Genomic DNA, 22,564 nt, shown 5'->3' on the forward strand with positions numbered 1-22,564 from the left:
CTGGGGCGGTCGGTGGCGTAGTGGGTTGGGCGGCCGCCCCGTGTATAGAGGCTATGATCCTCATTGCAGCTGGTCCCGGTTCGACTCCCGCACCGAGCGGCCCTGTGCTGCGTGTCTTTGCCCCCTCTCTGCCCCCTGCTTCCTGTCTCTCTCCAACTGTCCTCTCATTAAAAGGCATAAAAAGCCCCCAAAAATACTTTTAAATAAAAGCACACTTGAAGAACTTTTATTGCTCGTTGTTTAAATTATGTCAATGCAGATTAGTACAAAAATTATGCCCTTACATACAGATGCATACATTCAGTCTCACATATGCCAAAACTTTAAATGTTCCTCACTTATCAACCAAAGAAAACGGAAACCAAGTGCTGGTTTTTAGTGATCGTGTCCCATAAAAACAATGACTGGACAATGGTAAATAATAAACCTACAATTTGTAATATTCTGACAGTCATAAGACTGATGGTGACTAACAAAAAAAAAACATAACACTGCATCAAAATTAATCAGATTAACTGTTAATTTGACCTTTAAGTGATGGACCAATTTTACCAAAAACAAGGAGATTTTACTGCACTGAAGCAAATCCCTTTCACAAAAATAAAGCATCGGTCACGAACAGAGAAAAGAATGTTTCTAATGTAAAATATACAATCCGTTACACTTGTAGTTATACATGACAACACACAAAGTGGTAAAATGCTAAATCCATAAATACCCAGTGTTGGGCATTAAAACAGCTCGTTTGTAACAGCAGATTCGTCAGTGCTGTTATTGTGTTCTCCCAGGTTTGCTACTTTGCTGTCAGGCTACACAACAGAATTTAAAAAGGTTAAATACACAACGTTCTAGGCAAAAAACTTCATTCAGCTGTCTTTGGAAAGAAAAAAAAGGTTTGGAAGCTGCAACCTGAAAAATCCAGACTGATTAAACTAATTTAGAATAAGACTATTCATTTTCTGAGTAATCATCTTAAAATCTAACCGACACCACTCTGGAGTCTTCAAAGTGTAGTGTTCAAATCTAAATAATCAATGTGTAAATTTGCAAATTGCAAACTGGCAGCCAAGTCCTCAAACTGCATTTAAATGAACAAGTTGACTAAATAAGGAATAACTGAATAATTTAAGCTGGATAACATACTACACGCACCAGGGAGATGTGTGACGTGTCAGAGCAACACACACACTGCTGCGGACCTGCCAAAGATGCAAGTTACCATCACTCTCAGGCCGGCCTGCTGTGTTTGTAGCTTTGTAACCTTAAAGCGAAAGTGGGATGCTGTCAACATAACAGAATATGGGGAAATTAGTTTTCCTTCAGAAATTAATATTACGGAGAGCATTTCTGTTATCAGATCATACAGATCAGCATCACAGCCACAGAGGTGGGTGTGATGCTGGATTATCAACTTAACAACTTTTCAGAGGTTTTTTGTGCTTTTTCTTCTTTAAATCGCTCCTGGACTTATGGTAACTTGGAATTTGGCTCAATTTAGAGGAGGCTCTCTACGTTGTGTGCTTCTGCAGTTATAAGCTGCTGTATTCCTAAACTTCATATTTTTTGCAGAAAGGGGAGGAGTCTCCATGTTTGGATGTTAGAGGCCATGGATAATACTTCAATTTACTTTGATAATTCCCTTCTCACATGTTCGTTCCTTCCTGCCTGTGCTCTGGTTACATCTTTAAACTGTGAAGCCTTTCACGGTTGCTCCCTCAAGCTGTGCCTGTGGGCAGAAAAATCAAACCGTTAGTTAAAACTTTACCATCAACAAATTCAGGAATATTTGGAAATGATTCAAAAGCTTTAAATGCAACCTTTATTATGTATATGGCGCAGAGGCTTTACATTTTCAGAGACATTTTGACATCTGTACTGACCTAACTCTTCTCTGTCCGTTAGCACTAGTGCCTGCAGGATGTCAGAGAGGGAAACAATCCCCCTCACCACTTCCTGCTCGTCCACCACCACCAGTCTGTGAACCTGGAGGACACAGTGAAACATCACCCCCGTTACTCTCAGCTCTTTACAATACCATTTCTACCACTGCCAAAGGAATGCGGAGAAAATCTGCAGGATGATAACGTGTGCACACACAACAGCTGCTCCTTGATATTTGTCAGTGAGCAGCAAGACAGTCAGACAGATTTAAATGTACTGCAACACGGATTCAGGACAGGGAAGCTGCAATGAAGCATACATGTGTGCAAATAACACACTGAATGCTGTTTGTACCCTTTCCCTTTACAGACAAAAGGCAGAGTTTAGTGGGCGTTAGTTTTGTTGTGTCCACTGTGAAATGGGGCTCTAATGACATTGGCTTCCCACCTCAGCCTCCACCAGTCTGTTGATAATGGCCTCCAGGGTCTCGTGCCTGTTGCAGGTCAACACTCCCTCAAAGTACTGGGAGCGGTGCTGCAATGCTTTGGTCACTGTAATATCCAGGTTGTTGTAGTTCTTCTCTGCTGCCAGGTTCTGTGCAAAGACAAACCCTCGATGTACAACGTTTCACCAGGCATTGTTCTTTAATTCATTACATTCACAAAAACGTGCCTACAACTAGCAGACAACAACACGTCTCTGTGGCGCTCGCAGCATGATGATAAGACAGAAAAAACAGCATGCAATGACTGCTTTTTACTTACTATAACGTCAAATTTCGAGTAGATGTCCACCACTCGGCCTGCAAAACAGAGACGGCACATAAAAATATAAAATTCGAGATGAGTTTTAATGCAGAAATATCTGGGATTTGACTTCAAGCAGCCCACGTACCTTTGTCATCCAAAACAGGGAGCGCCGACACTCGCTGCTCAACAAAAATACCCAGTGCTGTGTACAGCGGCGTGTCCGTACGGACCACTGCTATGTTTCGGAATGTCCCGATATTCAGTTCCTCTAGAGTTTGACTCAAAAACAAGGGTTTTGGCATCTCGGATATCTGAATATGAGCATATGAAGAATTTGTTACAAACCATAAGGGGGATGGGTAACTTTGTTTAATAGTTTTAAAAGATCCGAGTTTTCTTTACTTTATTCAGTAGTCACTACATGTATTGGAGAGCTACAGTAGAACAACCATAAACAAACAGACAATGGCAGTATACTCATGTAGCAACAGGACGGAGTAAAGCCTGGACGGACTTACAAAAAGCTTCAGGAACTTCAGAATCCTCTTGTGTGTGAGAATGTACAGTGTGTTCCCTGTAAGGGGGTCGATTACAGGTAATCTGTGGATCTTGTTCTTCAACAGCGACGATACTGCATCATACAAACTGTGGCACAGGAGCAGAGCAAGTTCAGAGACAGCTGTGGTAATCAAGTTATTGGAGACAGCATTTAAGAAGACAGCTGAACAAAAACACACAATCAGAAAGTGTGCTGGCTCGTCAGCCATCTTGTGTCTTACAAAGACGTGCAGTAACTTCACATATAAGAATAGAGCCGCATACACATAATAAAAAGAATTATCAAACACTATAAAACAGAGAGAAACGTTTTAGTAGTTATAAACTATTTAGTCAACAGAAATAAAAGTGAAAGATTACAAACAAGCATACAGAACCGCTTCTTTAAGAAAAGTGAAATCTGACACCAACAACTAAAGCCCCCTAAATGTAGATGCTTGTAAGTGCTGCTGCTACTCACCTAGCATTGGGAGATATGCTAACCAGGGGCTTGAAAGAGTCTTGGAGGTACACTTCTATCGTTATCAAAGAAAAGAAAATAGAACTCACTGCCATGACGAGAAGAATAAATGTTCACGCTGTTCATTAAACATTCTCACCTCTCCATGTTTCAATTTTGTGCTCTTCCAACTCATATATCTGAACCTAAATGATTGCATTGAGAGAATGGGTTAGTTAAGTGATAAAGTAACAAAATTGGGGAGCAAATAAGTTCACCTCTTAGATTAAACAAAACCATTTTACAGTTTAAGTTTGAGATTTATAAGCTTTATCTGCTTGAGGACCATGAGCATCTTACCAATGGAGACTTGTAATAGCGATGAAGAATGTTAATGAAGTCTGTGATGGTTAGCATTCCTGCAGAGCACGAAGAGAGGCATGAAATCAGTTCATCATTTTAAGCCGATTGTGTCGTCATTTTCTACATGTGGAGGGAAACGGGGACATATGGAAATTACTCTTACCAACAAAGCACTGCTTCTTACTGTCCCACAGAGGCGCTGCTCTGACTCCATTAGAAACAAGAGCAAAGAACGCCTTCTTCACCTTTAAGATTATTAACAAAAAGGATTCAGTCTAGCGGAGAGACACATACAATATATACATGTTTGATTTAAAGTTTTTCCTTAACCTGAAGTGAAGTATCAAACACAACTAATTTGGAGCTGGTGGGTACGAGGTCATAACAACGGTGTGACTTCATGAACCTGGTGTACACATTGTGCTCTGGGTCTGAAGAAAGAAGGAAGATAATGATTAAAGACACTCCCATGTCAACGTTTCTAACTTTGTTGTCAAGAGATTTATGGGAATCTCTTACCTTCAGTGACTGGGTCCTTTTTGCCCTCAAAATCATCAATAGTTACTGGGATCTGAAAAAAAAAAAGGAGATCAGCTCAATAAAGTTTTCAGTTTTCAGTTATTTGAAGAGCTCAGACTTTGTGGATGTGTTTATTCATTTACTTTCCAAGTTTAAAAAGTTCTTGTTTCCCTTTTTCAAACTTATTGTGACAACATATTAAAGTAACCTCGGGCCAACCCTAAAAGAAAACCCCCAGGCGAGCTCAACTACTGATCAAGGGTTATATTAACACGTTCAAGTTTTACATGTTCAATGTAATCCTTAATGTGTTTTCGGTTTAAGTATCTAGTCATGTGTTTAGTCATTAATGCTCTGGGCAGTCACGAATAACAAAAAAACTAAACATGCTGCTTCACTGTTGAGTCTTTGTTGGATGAAGGCAGTTTATAACGTGCACGTTCAGCAAACTGGTTAAACATCAAACAGCGCCAGTAACTGCTGTTACGAACAAGTCACGTGTACCACGTTAATTCAATAATGCCTGGTTGTCGAACCAACACTGTGACTGTTGAAGTTATTCACAACTTGAAGACGGCAAATTGCACAAAAACACCGCATAGATATTAGCTTGTTAGCTAGCGTCACAATCTGTTGACGTTCACGAACCACCAGTCGAGGTGACTTTCCTTTTCGGCTCTGGCTTTTTTAAGTGACGTCGGTTGCCATGTTAAGACTTTATGTGCCACACTGCCATGTTGCAGTGATAACTGTGCTCTGTTACTGAAGTTAAAGCCTTAATTATGTGTGCTTTTCCAACCAACATTACTGACAGAGAGCCTTTAAAACACAACTATCACGAATTAGCTCGCTAGCTAACAGCTAACGTTAGCATGAGAGTCGGCTTTGTTCATGAGACGGAAAAACTTTGTTGAAAAGGCTATTGGAATATAGACAAGTTAAAGCAAACAACATGACTTACACACTCCATATTCCATTGGCTGAATCGTCTTCCTATGACCGGGTGCACAATTGACAGGACCTCGCAAAGCCACACAGATCTTCTTCCGCTACAACTCAACTTCTTCAGCTACGTGAATGGATAAGCAGCGGCGGTTACCGTAATATCTGTGGTATTAACGCAACACGCGGAAATTCACCACCTGAGGCTACATGCCTGGAAGAGATATTCACATTATCTCCCAAATAAGATGTGCTTTCAAAATCTTACTTAGTGAGGGCACGTAAAACTACAACGAAACATTCCCAGTTAATTACATGATGGCAAGTTGTCTTTAAATGTTCAAATATGCGATCATACAAACAAGTTTAACCTACATAGATATTTACAGACATTTGATCACTGGAGCCTTGTTAAAAAGATTTTGTTAACATGGCAGAGTTGAAGCTTTCTGATGAGGAGATTTTGGTTTTATCATCACTACATGAATCCAAAGATATTTTCAGGTAGTCTGAAGACTTTATTCTAAGGACAATTGGGCTTCAAACCAAAGAGGCTTCTTCAGTTTGAATAAACTTAGAGGGAATTCCAGATATTTAACCCTTAAGAGGAGTTACTGGTCACAAGCTTTGTGAGTCACGAACCCACAAGCAATCATTGGGTCACTTGGATCACATGTGGGTCTTTTCCCCACCCACCATCAAGTCATTTATAAGTTCACATGAATAAAGGTGCAAATGTTGGGGAAACTGCTTGGAGAGGGCTTACGGACTTCACTGCAGCCTATGCGTGTGATGGATGAAGCCTTTGGTGTGTCGTGGTTGCTTTGATTAAACGCACATAGCTTCATATAGTCTTTTCTACACTGTCCAGAATATGTACATATGTGGAGGATGGCCGTGGCTCAGTGGTTAGAGTCAGTCGTCCAATAATCGGTTCGATTCCCACTCTCCTCACTCAAAAAGATTGGTGAAACTGACAGCTGGAGTGGGTGACACCTCCTTGTCACGGCCGAGGTGCCCTTGAGCAAGGCACCTTACCACCATGCTCCCCGGGCGCTGTGTATGGCTGCCCAGTACTCCAGTATATGGCATCTGTCTCTTTGAGTGTGTCAACAGGTGCCAACCTGGATGGGTTAAAAGCGGCGGATACATTTTGCGTGTGTGCATGTATGCATGACAATACATTTTATCTTGATCTGATCTCAATCCTCAGAGGAGTCTACCTTATCTTTGAGATGCAGGTGGACTGCTGAGTCTTGTGGATTTGGCTCTCCCGTGTTGAGTCATGTCTTCCCAACATAACCACCTTTGTGCTCCTCTCAGCACTGGGCCACACATAAAACATTAGACAGATTGTGTTTAGCTGTTTTATCCTTTACACGATGCAGCTTTTTTTGGGAATGTTACTGGGCCTGAAGTTTACTGGCATGATGTGTTTGGAGTAAATTGACAATGTTATTGCAGGTCTTCTTCATTTTCTTTGCATACTAAACAAAGATCCAGTTGGGATGTCTTTCATGGGTAAATTGATCTGATTGTGTAGGTTTCTGGTAAATCAGAGGAATAGGAGGAAGCATCTCAAATCCTCACATATGAACATGACCTTATCGTCCACCAACTACAACACTCTACATAGGTTATATAAAGGTCTCTAACTCTTGGGTTTAGAATTGGGCATCGGGTGTCATCCATATATTTAAGCCAGTGGCTAAGTGTTGTCCCTTATTGAGCCCAATGCATTGCATTTCACCGACTCTTAATACTGTGAGTAACCCCTCAAGAAGTCAAATACCTGGAGACTCACTTGAGTGCCACTGAAGCCTCGTGAATAATTAGCAAAATGCTCAGTTGTACGATTAAGAATTTTATAACAACATAACAAAAGGGAAGGTTCAGGGCTCACTTGAGCCAATCCAAATGGTACACTTTTTTAAAAAAGTAACGTTTCAAGCCCCAAACTTCAATTTTGGCAACATTGAGAAGGTGAAAGAATTGCAGTTAAAGGAAGTTTATATGAGAGTAAATACTTAACGCAAGGACACCATTGGGAGGATTTCAATTTCACCTCTCCTCTGCAGACAGTGAGATTTATGTCTTCATGCATTACTTATATTTACAGATTCTATGAAAGATCTCATTTCAAATTGGTACATGGACCTGTGTACTGTATAGTGCTAATGAGTTTGCAGCAAAGCATCGCTTTGTTGTTATTTTCCTGTTCATTTCCAACACAAAATTTACAAACAAACACGTAGAAACTTGACGCAACATTTTAACGATTAGCTATGATGAAAACTCATCAACTGAGCAGTGACTTGTTTTCTCAGGATACAACTTTTTGTAGGAATTTGCCTCATCGTCTTTTTCAAAAACACAGGTACCGTTAGGTTTCAATCTACTTTAAAGCTAATTTGCTTAAATTTCAATTATCAGTGACACATTTGATTATGAATAAAATGTATATAACTACTTAAATGAACAGATGCAGCACAAATCAGCAGGCACAGCCAATGAGTAACAGATTTATTTATTTACAAAACTGTTTACAGCAAGATTTCTGAATCAACATTGACCCACAAGGGAATTTTGGTGCTCAGGTGCACAACACCTGCAACCATGGTGTCATGTCAACAGAAGGGAAAATAAACTTTAAGAGCACCTTAAGATCAAGAAAGGAAGCAGTTGGGGGGGGGGGGGGGGGGGTTGAACTGTAAGGCACAAGACACAGCATCACCAGCTTCTGCTCAACTATCATCAATCATCCATCATTTAACTATTTATGCAAAGCATTTGATAAAGTTAGAATATTCCACTACAGGTACAACGTGAGGCTAATAGGAAAAAGAAAAAAAAAATCCTGCCTGTCGTGTTTTTTTGTTTTTCTCTAATAAGGCTACAGAACTTTTTAACAAAAAATATATATATCATTAAAGATCTCAAGTATCTGACTGTTCTTTAGCAAACAGGCTTCACGCCAGACTATCAGGCGAGCATGAACCATCAACTCAAAAATGACTAACTCTGTGGAAATTAGCCACTTAAATAGTCTTAATGCAATGTTAAAATGCTATCTAAAAATTGAAACTCAAGAAGGCTCATAATTTTAATGCACAAATAAGCTTGTACTCTATTTAGGATAACGCAGGGAACACAAACTCGTATCAAGCCAGATATAAACCAAAGGTACCGGACCGATTTCTAAGATTCTATTTGTGCTGTATAAAAAGGCCAGAACTGATAAATAACAAAGATCTATTCCATTCTAAACTGAGTGCCATCCATAAGATAACATCTTTATTACAGTCAATAGGGAGAAATTAAACTAGAGAAACAATGAAGGTCTATCTGCTTGGCAGAAGAGCTTAAAATATGAATTGTTAAATATACAATAACAGCCTCCCCCGTCACGACGACGCAGCTCCACAAGTTCATTGGTGAAAGGTACCTGAAGATGAGTTGTTAAAAATTACAGTGGGATTTCTTGCATGAAATTCATTAGTGTTCAAGGAAAACCACCATTTGTGAGAGTGACATTTTATCACATTTAAATCAATGTGAACTGTGACAAAATTATTGTCAGAGATCTGCTGAAAAAAAAACCCACACCAGTCTGTAGAAAAGTAATTAACCAGCCCTCACTGTACATGAACTAATTTACTCAAAGCTGTGAGACACTGATCATCATGTCTCAAACATAAGAACCAAGTTTGCCAATATCCTTTTTTTTTTTTGTCTTCTGAGCATTTGGTTTAACTCCAAATCAAGATTTTGTCCAGATTACATTTCGATATTCGAGGAAAGTATTCACTGTTGGTGCTTCTTTGCCTAAAACAGAGACTAATCGCGGTCTAGAAACTTCTTCCATTGGTTACAATTAGTGGGACAGGGTATCAACTGTCTGGGCAGTTGCTTTGCAAAGTAAATCAATCTGATATCACAACAAAGAAGAAAAAGTTCCACTGCAGCATCTCGGTATTGGCGAGGTCACGATTGGCAAGCTGGTGAAGTTGTGCCTCCTGTCTTCAGTAAAGTAGCTTACTGATGTCCTGAACACACTTTTACATCACAGCGCACTTCTTTTCCTCTGGAGGCGCATTCCCATCAGCTTTCTCCATCTCCAAAATGATCCGCTTGAAAAGCTCCACAGCTGTCTGTGTTGCAAGAACATTGTCAGCAGAGTGTGAATCTATGCCATTGATGATGAGGGGGATTGCATAAATGAGTTGGTAACCAGAGGTTAGACATGTCATTACCTCATTCTCCTTGGCGGAAGACTCCATGAACGCAGCACCCCAGGAATCAGCAAGTTTTTTCCCCTCCTCTGGCTTGATAACCCTTGGAATTATAGAATAGCGTACTTAATGTAAAGAGAAAAATGATTGTATGCAACATCCAAATGTTTATTCGGAGTACCGGTATTTGAAAAGTGTTTTGAGTGGGTGCTGACAAAAATGCAAGAAAAGTTGCACCTTCTTTTTAAAGAACACGGAGACCAAGATTTTTTTCACCTTTTTGTTAATGACAGCAAAAGAAATGAAAGAGAACCTAAACAACGTTCAGGCCAAAATATCGCACCAATGAACATCAAACAACAAGAGTCAGCTGCTATTTTCTATGTAAAACCGCCGCACTGGCATGCACTGATGCTTGATGCTGCAGCATTTAATCCATCATGCTGTTGTTAGCGTTTCCATAGACGTTTTTGAGGTGACCACATTATACAGCCACTTTAGGGCCGAGTACACACAGCCCTGATGCAATGTGCGTGCTGATGTGCGTTTTGGCCGCTTGTTTTTAATCCGACCGTTCCTTTTTTTATTTAAGGATCATTTGCTCTGAACTTACAGAGCTGATGGCTTCTGACTTTTTATAACTCTCCCGTTTTTTTATTCCGTTTGTGGCTACAGAACTCAGATCACTAAATATAACTGTTTTCCTTTCTCTCTGCTTCACTTGTGAGTGTGTCCGTATTAAACAGTTCTTCTTTACTTGTTGCTTTCACCATCATGCCCATTTAACTGCGGTGCAAACTATATCTGAATATGCAAAAAAAAAAATAAGGGGAATGAACCATTCACTACTAAAAACGGGAGTGGAAATGAGGTTTGTGCTTGTGTGAATGTTTTCTTGATGACTAAGAATGAAGTGTATTGAGGGGTCAAAGTATGTCAGTGGTAGTTTAATATTTTATCCAACCTAAAGCAACACATACCTTTCCATGTGGAGATCTTTTTTGTTCCCTACAAGAACAGTTGGAACCCTAAAGCGGAAAAATATTGTGATGAAAAACAAAATCATTTGAAAAAACTCATCTCAGAAACTTTGGAGAGCCAAATACTTACTGAATCTTGCCGACCATGTCTAGCAGCTTGTCGTGTAGGACCTGCACAACTTCAAAACTGAAAAGAGACGGTCATCAAAGTAACTTTGGGCTCTCGTCTGAGAGAAGCCATTTGGGACATTTGGTTAAAGTTCTGACCAAATGGGCAACTCATACATCTGTTAAGAATATGGGAAAAACACATGCAAGAACACAACTATCCCCTCACCTTTTCATGGAAGTCACTGAATATACAAGGACATAGCCATGGATGTCCATTGAGTGGGACTGTGGAAAAATTGAGTACTCGTCCTACAGACAAAGAATAATGATCACAATCTCTCAAAGTCTAACTTTTACCAAATGTAACGTGTTATTAAAAAAAAATAAAAAAAACAACAACAAAACTCAAGCATACAAGCCTCTAGCCTTTATGAAAAATGTAGCATTTCAGTTGACATTTAACATTACATTACACTTAGCTGACGCTTTTTATCCAAAACGACTTACATCTATTTAGATACAGGGTATTGGTTACAGGCCCTGGAGCAATGTGGGGTTAGGTGCATTGCTCAAGGGCACTTCAGCCATGAATAGAGGTGTAGGGAGAGGTAATGGCGGGACTTGAACTTGTAACCCTCTGATATTAAGTCCACCTCCCTAACCACTAGGCCACGGCTGTTAACTACCTGTTAACTAATGTTTAAAAATAAACAGAATTTGAGACTAGGATTTAAATGATGAATGTGAATTGCGACAGCAGATTTACAACTTACTTGCCCAGCTGTATCGACTAGCTGAAGATTGAAGTCTTGACCATTCACGCTGACCATTTTGTTAAAGGCTGGGGAGAAAAATGGACAGTTTTACATTTATCACATGACGCCAACCATGGTGGTTTCTACAGCAGTATGTCTGAGCACTCTGATGACACTTACTGTTTTCGATGGTGGGGTCATAGGAGTCAACAAATTGTCCTTCCACAAACTGTATTGTTAGAGACGACTTTCCTGTGTTGGACGCAAGTACAATGTTGCTTCACTAAAAATTCAAAACATCACTGAAACCATCTAATACTTAACATAAGTATATTAACTTATTTAGTATGTTGAGCATTTAAATGCAACCTAAACTGGACAACATGTTTTCGAAAAAAATTACACCATCCTTTAAAAATTTCACGTCAAATTTGATCAAATGATCAGTAATTTCAGCTACATTAGCAGAGGACATGTTCTTCCAGTCTTCAGCACCGACTCATTTTGATAGCTGTTAGCAGAGATGGTGCCCCATTTCATATTTAGATACGGTCACACATTTTTAATAGTTGTTCCTTCGGCGAACTGAACCTATGACCTCTGACATCTACATCATAACTTGTGTCACCAGAGCATCTGTGGCTCAGGAGGACACCAGACTGTCTGTAAATCACAAGTTTGCCATTTTCATCGCCAGCTCCACAAGCTGAATGTGGCTGAACCCTGAACACCTTTTGTGTCAGCTCTGTAGGAATTGGTGTGTAACCTTGTGTAGGAATCAAAGAATGAAAAAACATTTTTTCAAGCGCAACAGGATAAATCAATGAGATGCCACGCTGGATGTTCCTTTTCCTTTCAGTGTACAGATTATTGGTTCATTAAAAAAAAAAAGTCTGGAGAGTTACAAAGACCAAGCCATAGGAAGTTATTCACTTCCACAACTACCTAAAAAACAAACTAGTTTACAGCCGCTGCGCTCTGCCTTGCTAATCGTGGGCTTCGTCAGGGGTAACCTCACATTACCTGGCAAATGTGGTGCTTTGATGAGGTTTCACTTTGCAATTTCTCTAACTTGTAAAACAGCGTTTGAGTGGCGCATTTAAAAAAAAAAAAAAAAAGAATGTAAAAGACGGATGAGCTGGAGGGAGGAGAATGGAAGCAGGTCCATCCCTACAAGAATCTGTATGATCCATCAAAACCAAGAAAGCATCATTATTTCACATAATAGCAGTTAAAAGTAAAAAGCAGAGTTCAATTAGTCGGGTTACTTTTGTGCATGAATGATGTACCTTTAGTATGACAACTATTGCCATTTCATACGTGTACCGTCTAATTTTATAAGAAACGACACCCCCTGTTTAAGATGAAGACAACGTTAGGCGCAGTGCCTCAACCACCAGTAAAAACACTAAGTTGATGTCAGAATTTACGTGTGCAGTGACCAATGCATAAGGCATAAATTCAGCTTTACAGGGACAGGAGCTCAAATGGGCACTGATAGTTTCAGAAAGAAGGTTACAAGACAAGTTGTGCCAATTTATAAAATGAAGACCATTTAATTTGATTAAAAAAAAATGAAAATCAAAGCATTCAAACATATTCTACAGGAACACCAAATTAACTCTGGACCTGTAAATAATCACAACATGGACTCTTTACATGACTGAACAGGTTTGTGATTTTCCTTCTTCCAGACAGCCTTACACTAGTTCTACAGTAATGTGTAACTGATCCATCTATCCGAATAAATAGGTATGTGAAAATGTGTCTTAACATAATAACCTGCGCAGTAGCAATACTGTTAATATCCCTGCTTGTGTAGGACGTGTAGGTGCCTAGTGCCTAGTCCTATGATGAGGAATACGTTTGATTAAATTAGATTGTATACTATCCGTTACCTAAAACCACGGTATCTAATTCGACGGCAAACTAATATTTTCCTGAGCCGAGCATACCGGGGTACTGTTGAATGTAAACAACTATTTAATGGCTTAGTAAGAAGCCGTGGGTGGCTGACGGTAAGTTTACTCAAATTGTGGTTAAGATACACATATCACGATTGGCAAACTAAAAGCTTCGTTGTACGCATAACTCGGACTCATACTCAAATATCACCGACTGAGCTAACTTTTATTTCCATTTATATATCTACTAACATATGGCAAAAACACAGTACAGCATAGTATGGTTCAGTTTAATGTGGTGAGAGAGAAGGGGCGCAGCAAAAATAATCTAACACAACGAAACAAGAACAAAAGTAAACCAGCGTTGTCTGATGATAGTCCTATACGCTCAAAAGGAAAACAAAGCCAGGACGTTAGCATGTTAGCCAGCTAGCTATTTAACATTAGCTGTGCATGAGCTGAAGTGATATACTCACCTACGGACCGGTAACCTATAACGGCGATCTTTCGGTATTTTGGTTGAGGCATTGTAGGGTAAACGTTGTTCAATATGTTCTGAGAATGTAGTACGCCACCTAGTTTTACTATCTAAACAAACTTTTATCGCCACATTCGTCTCGCGTCACGTGACAACAACAAACTTTTTGAGCTGCCGCTCGAGCTCTCCGCTGGGCCTCGAGCTGGAATTTTAGAGTTAAACCAAAGCAAACACGCCAGTGCGTATCTCTAAAAGTATTCCCTTCCTGCAACAGATGTAGTCATCAATATCTACAGGTAAATTGAAATCATAAAAATGTCGTTGGGCCTAAATTGAAAACGAAAAAAAAAAAGGCGAGTTCAACGCGGTCGCGATCTGCAAGTCAAACTGACGGAAATTGTCATTGTGCAAGCACACCGTCGTAAAAACTGGCTAACACGTCAGAAGTGAGCATTCAGGCCACTCTGCACAGCAGAGGTCACTCTTTGTTCGTCCCAGCATTTTACTGACCACTCTCCTTTTTTAGACTTTTCCAGACTGACGTCCAAGCCACACTATCGGATGAAAATTTTAAGTTTTCCATATCAACACGTATGCATTTACACAGTTGTCATACACAGCATTCAAAAACAGGGCAGCATAAAAAATAACACACAACCAGAGCAAATAGCAACAGAAAGTGGGGCAGGTGATAATAAACATGTCAATGAAAGAATAAACTATATATTTTTTAAATTAATATATGGGAATTACAGCAAAATGTTAACTTTCTAGGTGAATGCAAGAAAATTGTAAATACAAGTTTATCATGATGATTTTCTAGTTTTATCATCGTAAACAAACTAGGAAAGCATCAGAACATAATGTCAGATGCAGACTTTGAAAATGTGAAAAACAGATGGAGGTTAAATCAAAGGGATATTATGTTGTAAGCAAGTTCATTTCAATTTGCAGAAACATAGTAGGCAATGTTTCAATAAATTTGGAACAAGCTGCAGATTTAAAATAAAACATTATAGGCCTTTCACAGCTGTAAGAAAATACATGTGAAATCACATCCTAACTTGAATGCATTTTGATCCAAAACAGTAATAGAAACAGAAATTTTATTACTTGTTGATTTAAACTATGCAAGATATGAATGTGAATGTATTCAATTAAAAACTGTCTGAAAATATCAGTCGAAACATCACTCTCTGGTGCAACTACATGAACGCACAAACAGATCAAGATTAACATCAAGAGCCACTCACTTTTAAGAACCAACCTACCGAATCAACTTTTTGATAGGTTTACGATTTGTATTCTGTAAGCTTATTATCTGTTTTTAATCCAAAATCTCACCTGAAAAAAAATGTCACAGCTGTTACTCAAATATGGCTGAGTAAATGCTGTGGAGTAATGTGTAAAATAGTATGAGATAGTAATATATAAATACCTTAAAAACACCCTCTTTAACCACAGTACTTGGGAAGTAGACCAAAATTACATTCCACCTCTGATCCAGGAAGTGTCCAAGAAGTTAATGTACATAGTCACTATTTTGGGGTCAACATGAAATTATCAAAATGAAAGAAAACTAAATCCTCAGATTTTCAAATGAATTAACTAATGTATTTATTTGACAGCTAAATCTTATTTAATTTACTTTAATGAAGGTGCCCAAAAAAATCAGTTTATAGGTTTGGGTATATCACAATTTACACTGCCTGTACTGTTAATTTGGCTTAGGATATGACAGAAATATTTATCTCACAATAGATGCATATTTTACCTTCAAATCTCCAGCTTAATCTTTGCGTTCCACTTTTTTTCTCTCTCACTGTCTTGTTCTTGACCGCATAAGCCAAAAATGATTTTGGATCCTTATTTATTAATTTATTTATCAGCTAAATTAGCTCTAAAATGCGCAGTGTGGTTTAACTTTATATTGCTGGGAGAAGCAAGGCCTTTTGTGAATAGCAGCATGTGGCTCTGACACCTGTATGTATACCTTTAGCAATCAAGACCTTCACACATATACAAGTTACTCATGGCATGTGCACTAATGTAGCCTCATAGTTTCACAGATGCTGGATTTTGAACTGGTCACAGATTATCCGACTCGTATATATTTTCGAGCAACAGAAATGCATATGAACAAGATACAGTTTCCAAATAAAATAAAATAGAGCACTGTTGTAGAGCTCTAAATATAGAGCAAACACTATGACCCGGAAATCATTTGCAACTCTTGGTAAACCCTTCCGGGATATGTTGCCGTCTTAAACAGGCAGATGAAAATTCAGAATAACCTCACTGAAACGGCCCTGACAGGGACAGGTAATGCAATAGGCGCTTGCGCACTGGACAGTTTAAAAGTTATAGTTAGCTGCCTCTGGATTTTTTTTTCTGTCAAACAAAAGTCAGTTTTAGGCTTCAAGAAGGTCTAGCTAGCAGGCAAACCACTAACGAGCTAGTCGTAGCATTTTTGGGTGGCGGTGGGTGCCATAGCAACCGTTAAGGAAACATTGGCTGTGTTGGCTAGCTAACCAAGATGGTTCAGGCTAACGGTTGTTTGTTATGCTAGCCTTAAACATGACGTCGAACAGACCTGCATATCCAGTTTAGTGATAGTCAGTCATTTATTGACAAAAAACGGTATTATGTGTGAATGTCGTTTATTTTAAAGATTAACTGTAACTTTGATCCTTGCTTTTTAGCAATCTGTCGATGATGCCAGATTGCTTTAACGTTGTGGTGCTGAGTTTAGCTAACTTGGCAAACGGTAATTTCCATCACACGCTAACGTTAGCCACCAAGGCCGTAAACTTAGGTTACCTCAACGCCACCGTTGTGTAAATGCTGGTAACACTGTCTTTCTGAACAATGATGTCAGATTAAATTATCAAAGACAAACTTGACATGAACCATTACCAGAACTTTAGGTTCCTTTATTCAAGTTGTCGTGGGTTGTTGAGTCTTGTCTTTAAATGGTAAGGTTACTTTCGCCTGAGACGTAGGCGTTCAGGTTTTAATTTCTGATAAGGTTAATTGACCCACATGAGCTAATCTTCAGCGCATTATCGTTCGCATTACAAGCTAATGCTGTAGTTAGAAACATTGTTACTGTCCAAACTGAATTAGCTTTTTTTTCGGTAGCACCGGACCAACAAGTTGGTCTTAGTTTGTTGTAATTCAGCATTCGTGCTATTGTTTTATTTTCTTGGAAGTTGGGGTTGTCTGATTAAAATCTGACTTGTGAATTACATTTTAATACATATAAATTGAACTTTATGCACGTCTGGGAATGTCGTTTGTGTTGTGAAGTTGGACCTACCTACAGTTCTCCACGTTTTCCTTTTTAGATAAATGGAGGTACTGGATTTAGTCATGTTCAGTTATTCTTGATTGAATCAGTGTAGTGAGTGTTTGTGAGTGAGAAAGGATTCACTTCTGACATAAATGTCATATCAGGATTCAGTTTGATCTAGTATGGATGTTGATGACTGTAATGGCCAGTTCAACATATCAGGTAAATGTTTATTTAATGGACGATACACCTACTTTCTAAGGTTGATGTGCTTTTTTTATTTTTTAAATAGAAGATCTTGATTTTTGTCCTTTCTTTGTGGTTGCAGCTAGTGGAGACTCCTCGATGGAAAGAGAGTTTTCTGGGGCCCTCGGAGGTCCAACAGTGAGCACCCCAAATAGCAAGGAGAACTCTCCAAGTCACTCCCTTAGTGGTCAGTGCGAAGTTAAGCCATCTTTATTAATTTCCTAAATTTATAATAATATCCAGCTGTCTGTTAATCTTTCTATGAAATATCATGGGTTTTCAAGAGTGTAAAAACTTTCTTTTTCTAATTACGCTTAATGTATTTGATTATGTGGCTGCATGATAAAGTTACTATTGAAGCTCACATGACTAATGTCAAATATTTCCTCTCCATGGCTCCTTTGTTCCATAGGTAGCTGCATTAAAGTGGAGTTGTACAGTGATGAAGACCCAGGTCGCAGTACTGAGGATGAAAGAGGGGAGCGGACAGAGGAAGGAGATGCAGTACAGGGATCGGAGTCTGGAGGCTACAGGGAACTCGCCAATCCTGAAACCATGCCAAGCGGAGCCACCAGACTGCCAAATGGAAAGCTCAAGTGTGACATTTGTGGAATGATCTGCATTGGTCCCAATGTCCTAATGGTGCACAAACGCAGCCATACAGGTGACTGATCTGATGTATCTCATGCCATTGCTAATATACAAATAACTGACCTTTTGTTAAGGTATAATTAAAATGATCTTAGAAATATGGGATGAGACATACGGAAAAAATATTCCCTATGCAGAGCCTTACTTTTTAAACTAAACCCCCTCTCTGATTTAATACCTAAAAAAAAACTCTCTTGTTCTTAGAAAATGACGGGTTTTGGCTTGTCTATGCCAACAAGCAGTTTCTCATTTTGGTTATTATCACCCAAACCTTGTTCTGGATTGGTTGCTCTGACCAGCGGCAGCCTGTTGACTGAAAGTGCAACTCTTAGGCAATCATGCTCAACTTAGCGTTGTGTCTTCTAGCATAGAAACAATGCCATTTGGAATTTAATCACAGAGAGTCTTTGTGGAAGAATATTATAGTTACTATTTTGAATAGTAACTAATAGTACTTGCAGTTTCTGAAATGCGACTTGGTGTAATGAGACAGTGTGCCAATTACTGTCGATGTAGTTGGCTGACAGATTTGTCATATCCACAGGTGAACGACCATTTCAATGCAATCAGTGTGGCGCTTCATTCACCCAAAAGGGTAATCTGCTCCGTCACATCAAGCTGCACTCGGGGGAGAAGCCTTTCAAATGTCCCTTCTGCAGCTATGCTTGCCGCAGACGAGACGCCCTTACAGGCCACCTTCGCACTCATGCAGGTAGGACTGAATAATGTTTTATAATATATAAGTATAGAGTCGCCATTATAACACCATCATCTTCCTTTGTCCGCAGTGTCCTCTCCAACTGTTGGAAAGCCGTATAAATGCAGTTATTGCGGCCGTAGTTACAAGCAGCAGAGCACCCTGGAGGAGCACCACGAGCGCTGCCACAGCTACTTACAGAGTCTGGAGTCGCAACCACCAAACAGTGCACAGAATCCAGGTGTGGCATAAATGATTACATCATTCATAAATTGTTACACCAGTGTCCCCGTTCCACAAGGTGTTGTTACAGCATCTGAGTTCGAAATGTAGTCTTCCTCCTTACACAGGGTTAAGCAGTGAATCCTCCATTCAAAACTACTTTGAGTTTCAAAAGGTGGTTTAGATTTTTAGGCAAACTAATTCTGTTTGGGTTATAAGAGAAAAAAAACCAACAACAACTCCCAAATTAACTTTACAGTTTGTTTGTACTCTGTGCAGGAGAGGAGATGAGAGAACTAGAGTTTATACCAGACTCTCTACTACAACCCTCCTCAGACAAGATGGCATTTATTGATCGGCTCGCCAACAGCATCACCAAACGCAAGAGATCCACACCACAAAAATTTGTAGGTGAGCATTTGGTCACCGTGTGGACGGTTTTAAGAAACTAACAAATCGATGTCCACTGCTTAAAATGCACCACCCCATGCATTATCAAAAAAAACTTTTTGTCCTCATGATGGGACCACCAGTTTTTGATATTTTATATATCATAGTAGTGTGGTTTGACTTAGCTTGGCAGCATTATTTGGTTTGAACAGAGCTGCCCTCACCCATACATGCCGGTTATTTTTCTGAAATGGAAGTAAAACTTTACTGTTGTGTCAGTTCAACACCATAGTACAAACCCATTAGACAGTGAATTCAGGCTTTTTATTTATCCGAGTCAAGCGTTGGAATTAATTGTCTACTTCCTCAGAAAATGTTAATGCGATAAGTTTTAAAAAAGAAAGTTTTAAAACTTCATGAAGTCGTGTCTATATGTTACAGGGCAGAAGCACATACGCCTCAGCCTCGCTGATGCACCTTACGAGCCTGGCGGTTTGGATAAAGATGGGGACATGCAGGCAGGGGACCTTGATGCCCCACACTTTGCTGGGTTTGGAGGAGAATACGCAGGGGTAGCAGGTAATGGAGGAGGAGGGGCATCAGACACACTGAGGCCCCTACACCTTCCCACCACTCACCTTTCATGTGTATCAGAACTCAGGCCGACCCACAGCTCCACTCACAGTTCCGTCACTCTAGGCCCGAGGTCGGATTGCACAGGGACAGGTGTTGGGCTTGGAACTGTGAGTGTAGGGGGAAGGGAGGCGGCGGAGGGTCATGAAGACCTCCCTGCTGGTCGAAGTCATGCACCATCACCTAGCAATGGTTGCCAGGACTCTACGGACACTGAAAGTATGCCAGATGAGCTGTGCAACAGCACTGCTCCTATTCCAACCTTGCACAGTAACAATGGGCACCACCTCCTCATTTCCAATAACCATATCCCAAGACCTCCTCCCATTTTAAACCACAGGAACCGGGACAGACACAGCCCAAGCCACGCCAAAGACCGGGAGGTGGAAAGAGAAGATTTAGGACACTCCGTCCTCCCATCTCCTGCCGTTGCTCCAACCCCCAGCTCACCTACAGCACCCTCCTCCACCTCCAGGGAGGCTTTTCGGGTTGTAGACGGAGAGGGTCGAGCTGTGCGTTCTTTTCGTTGTGAGCACTGCCGGTTGATTTTCTTGGACCACGTCATGTTTACCATCCACATGGGCTGCCATGGTTTTCGCCAGCCTTTTGAGTGTAACATCTGTGGTCATCGCAGCCAGGACCGCTATGAATTTTCTTCCCACATTGTCCGTGGAGAGCACATCATTGATTGAGGACAAAAACTGGACAACCTGCTTCACCGAGAGCTGTTTTTACACTGAGACGAGAACCTGGCTGAGTTTGGTCTGCACTTAAGCTAAAGGAGTCAACGATGGCATAAAATATTTAGATATTTAAACAGGCACTGGCGCACTTGGCACGCAACCTCATTATAGGAAGTAAGTTTCTACATCTCTAAAATCATATTAGTGGTCCTGACTACTTTCAGCACTGCTTCAACAGCAAATATATTTAAAATGCAACTTTAATTAAAGGCGTTCCAAAGTATGTGAAGAGCCAATGCACTTTTATCCCCCACACACGTGCCTTGCTCCAAAATTCAGGATTCAAACTCGATGCACAAAATATGGTAGGAAAATTATGCTAGGATTTTGTTCATAACCTTCAAAAACCCTCTTGAGCACTTTAGCGGAGGCGACTTAAAAATCCAAATACAGTTTGTAAGCTCGTCAGCAGTGGATGTGTACAGATTTCTACGTGTTCGAAAAGAACCTTTTGCAAATTAATTATAAATTATGCTTCTTTAACTTTTTATTTTTTTCTCAAGTTTTGGTTTATTCTGTACAGACGTCGCTTCATCAAATAATAAAGTGCAGACCAAACTCAAAGACCAGGTCATGATTAGTTAATTCAACTTAAATGTTTGGGGGGGCGGCTCTCCTTGAATTAGAATTGCACTTTGATATTTACAAATGATATGAAAAGATTTATATGTGTTTGTGTGTGTGTGAGAGATGAGTTCAGTGGAAAATGAAGGTGTTTATTTGTGTTCATACCATGTGGGCTGGTGTATGAATTGTTTTTCCTTTTCTATGACTGCTTTTGTTGCACTGATACCTGCCAGAATTCTCTGATTTACATTAAAACTGTTTTATGGTATACATTGACCACCTGCACATTTCTCTCATAACATGAGGACAAAAACTTGTGGAATGCTCTGCTCTCGTGGAAAAGGGGTTCAGACATCACTGCCACAATTTTAAGAGATTACCTAGAGGCTTAATGGTCTTTTTTTTTTTTTTTTTTTTTATAGTTCCCGTTTCAAAGCTAAATTAAACCACAAAGCAACACTAATATTTAACAGATCTATTTATAGTATATTTAAACATGAGTTTGATGTTTTGTCATTGTATTGTGCCTTGTCTTCGCTTTGTGAACAGACAGGAGAATCTGATCTACCAGCCGCTGTTTCCAAACAGATCTTGGATCTTGTGATGCTCCAGGTCTTAAGTTACAGAATAATTCAGGCTTTAAATTGAAGCTTTTGCTGTCCCGCTTAACTAAGATGAGGTTGATTTTCAGTCAATTTGTCGGATACAATTGAAAGGCGCATGCTATTTTAAACTTGCAGCTATAACCTGAGTGCAGTTTTCTGTGGCTGAGCACCACTGTCATTACAAATTAAATCCAAAAGCCCCCCCAAATCCCTTCAGGAGTCTTTATTCACTGTTTTTAGAATCTGTTTTGCGCTTCTGATTGACGATAAATGATCCTGTCTTGGTAATTTGTGCACAAATTAAATGCATGCCAATGTATCTTAACGCTCTCAGATTCTTTTTCCTTTACGTGTTTTGAAAGATGGCTTTTCAAGTTTTTTTTTTTGTTTTGTTTTGTTTTTAACTTTTACTCAGGTTACATCAGACGTTTATTGTCCAGAAGGCTGCTCGAAATGTCAAGAGTTAGACTCACAGATTGAAGCTTAATGACCGATAAACATTAGATTTGTAGATTGGACTTATTATTATTATAAGGTACCAGATATTAATAGCAGCAAAGATAAGTGACACACGGTACCCGCTCATTTTGTTGGGACAAATTAATTA

The 22,564-nt window shown here is 39.7% G+C and overlaps 3 protein-coding genes across 5 annotated transcripts; 1 reads left to right on the forward strand and 2 right to left on the reverse strand.

Annotated features, from left to right (window-relative positions):
- Positions 1-210: 210 nt before the first annotated feature.
- Positions 211-5,597, reverse strand: prkag1 (protein kinase, AMP-activated, gamma 1 non-catalytic subunit). Its single transcript, XM_075460918.1, has 13 exons — positions 5,471-5,597; positions 4,510-4,561; positions 4,321-4,421; positions 4,154-4,235; positions 3,988-4,046; positions 3,788-3,833; positions 3,649-3,703; positions 3,149-3,275; positions 2,776-2,941; positions 2,646-2,683; positions 2,329-2,475; positions 1,881-1,983; positions 211-1,726 (listed from the first exon to the last, which is right to left on the reverse strand). The coding sequence occupies exons 1-13, from the start codon at positions 5,477-5,479 to the stop codon at positions 1,716-1,718; spliced, it is 996 nt and encodes a 331-aa protein (XP_075317033.1). The 5' UTR covers positions 5,480-5,597; the 3' UTR covers positions 211-1,715.
- Positions 5,598-8,752: 3,155 nt separating this feature from the next.
- On the reverse strand, positions 8,753-14,320 carry rhebl1 (Ras homolog, mTORC1 binding like 1). The gene is made up of 8 exons (XM_075460919.1): positions 13,910-14,320; positions 11,710-11,781; positions 11,548-11,615; positions 11,001-11,083; positions 10,794-10,850; positions 10,664-10,711; positions 9,705-9,786; positions 8,753-9,602 (listed from the first exon to the last, which is right to left on the reverse strand). The coding sequence occupies exons 1-8, from the start codon at positions 13,959-13,961 to the stop codon at positions 9,510-9,512; spliced, it is 555 nt and encodes a 184-aa protein (XP_075317034.1). The 5' UTR covers positions 13,962-14,320; the 3' UTR covers positions 8,753-9,509.
- Positions 14,321-16,161: 1,841 nt separating this feature from the next.
- LOC142377116 (zinc finger protein Eos-like) lies at positions 16,162-22,276 on the forward strand. Of its 3 annotated transcripts, none has more exons than XM_075460920.1 (7): positions 16,162-16,233; positions 17,532-17,636; positions 17,862-18,113; positions 18,645-18,812; positions 18,889-19,038; positions 19,299-19,430; positions 19,851-22,276. In XM_075460920.1, exons 1-7 carry the CDS (start codon positions 16,188-16,190, stop codon positions 20,732-20,734), a joined length of 1,737 nt encoding a protein of 578 aa, XP_075317035.1. In that variant the 5' UTR covers positions 16,162-16,187; the 3' UTR covers positions 20,735-22,276. The 3 variants fall into 3 exon arrangements, with proteins under 3 accessions (XP_075317035.1, XP_075317038.1, XP_075317036.1); XM_075460921.1 differs by having other exon boundaries at positions 16,163-17,425; XM_075460923.1 differs by lacking the exon at positions 19,299-19,430.
- Positions 22,277-22,564: the final 288 nt, after the last annotated feature.

Source organism: Odontesthes bonariensis, chromosome 3 (assembly GCF_027942865.1).
Source record: "Odontesthes bonariensis isolate fOdoBon6 chromosome 3, fOdoBon6.hap1, whole genome shotgun sequence".
Lineage (NCBI taxonomy): Eukaryota > Metazoa > Chordata > Actinopteri > Atheriniformes > Atherinopsidae > Odontesthes > Odontesthes bonariensis.

Bases quoted from the DNA above. Each gene is read 5' to 3' on its own strand.
- rhebl1 (XM_075460919.1), bottom strand. From the start codon at position 13,961: ATGCCTCAACCAAAATACCGAAAGATCGCCGTTATAGGTTACCGGTCC. The intron at 10,712-10,793 runs GTAAGTATTTGG...TTTCCGCTTTAG, and splicing joins GACATGGTCGGCAAGATTCA to GGTTCCAACTGTTCTTGTAG. The intron at 9,603-9,704 runs GTAATGACATGT...CTTGCAACACAG, and splicing joins CTTCCGCCAAGGAGAATGAG to ACAGCTGTGGAGCTTTTCAA.
- LOC142377116 (XM_075460920.1), top strand. From the start codon at position 16,188: ATGAAAATTCAGAATAACCTCACTGAAACGGCCCTGACAGGGACAG. The intron at 17,637-17,861 runs GTCAGTGCGAAG...TTTGTTCCATAG, and splicing joins TCCAAGTCACTCCCTTAGTG to GTAGCTGCATTAAAGTGGAG. The intron at 19,039-19,298 runs GTGTGGCATAAA...TACTCTGTGCAG, and splicing joins AAACAGTGCACAGAATCCAG to GAGAGGAGATGAGAGAACTA.
- prkag1 (XM_075460918.1), bottom strand. The intron at 2,942-3,148 runs GTAAGTCCGTCC...GCTCATATTCAG, and splicing joins TGAAGTTCCTGAAGCTTTTT to ATATCCGAGATGCCAAAACC. The intron at 1,984-2,328 runs GTGGGAAGCCAA...TGTGTCCTCCAG, and splicing joins ACAGACTGGTGGAGGCTGAG to GTTCACAGACTGGTGGTGGT.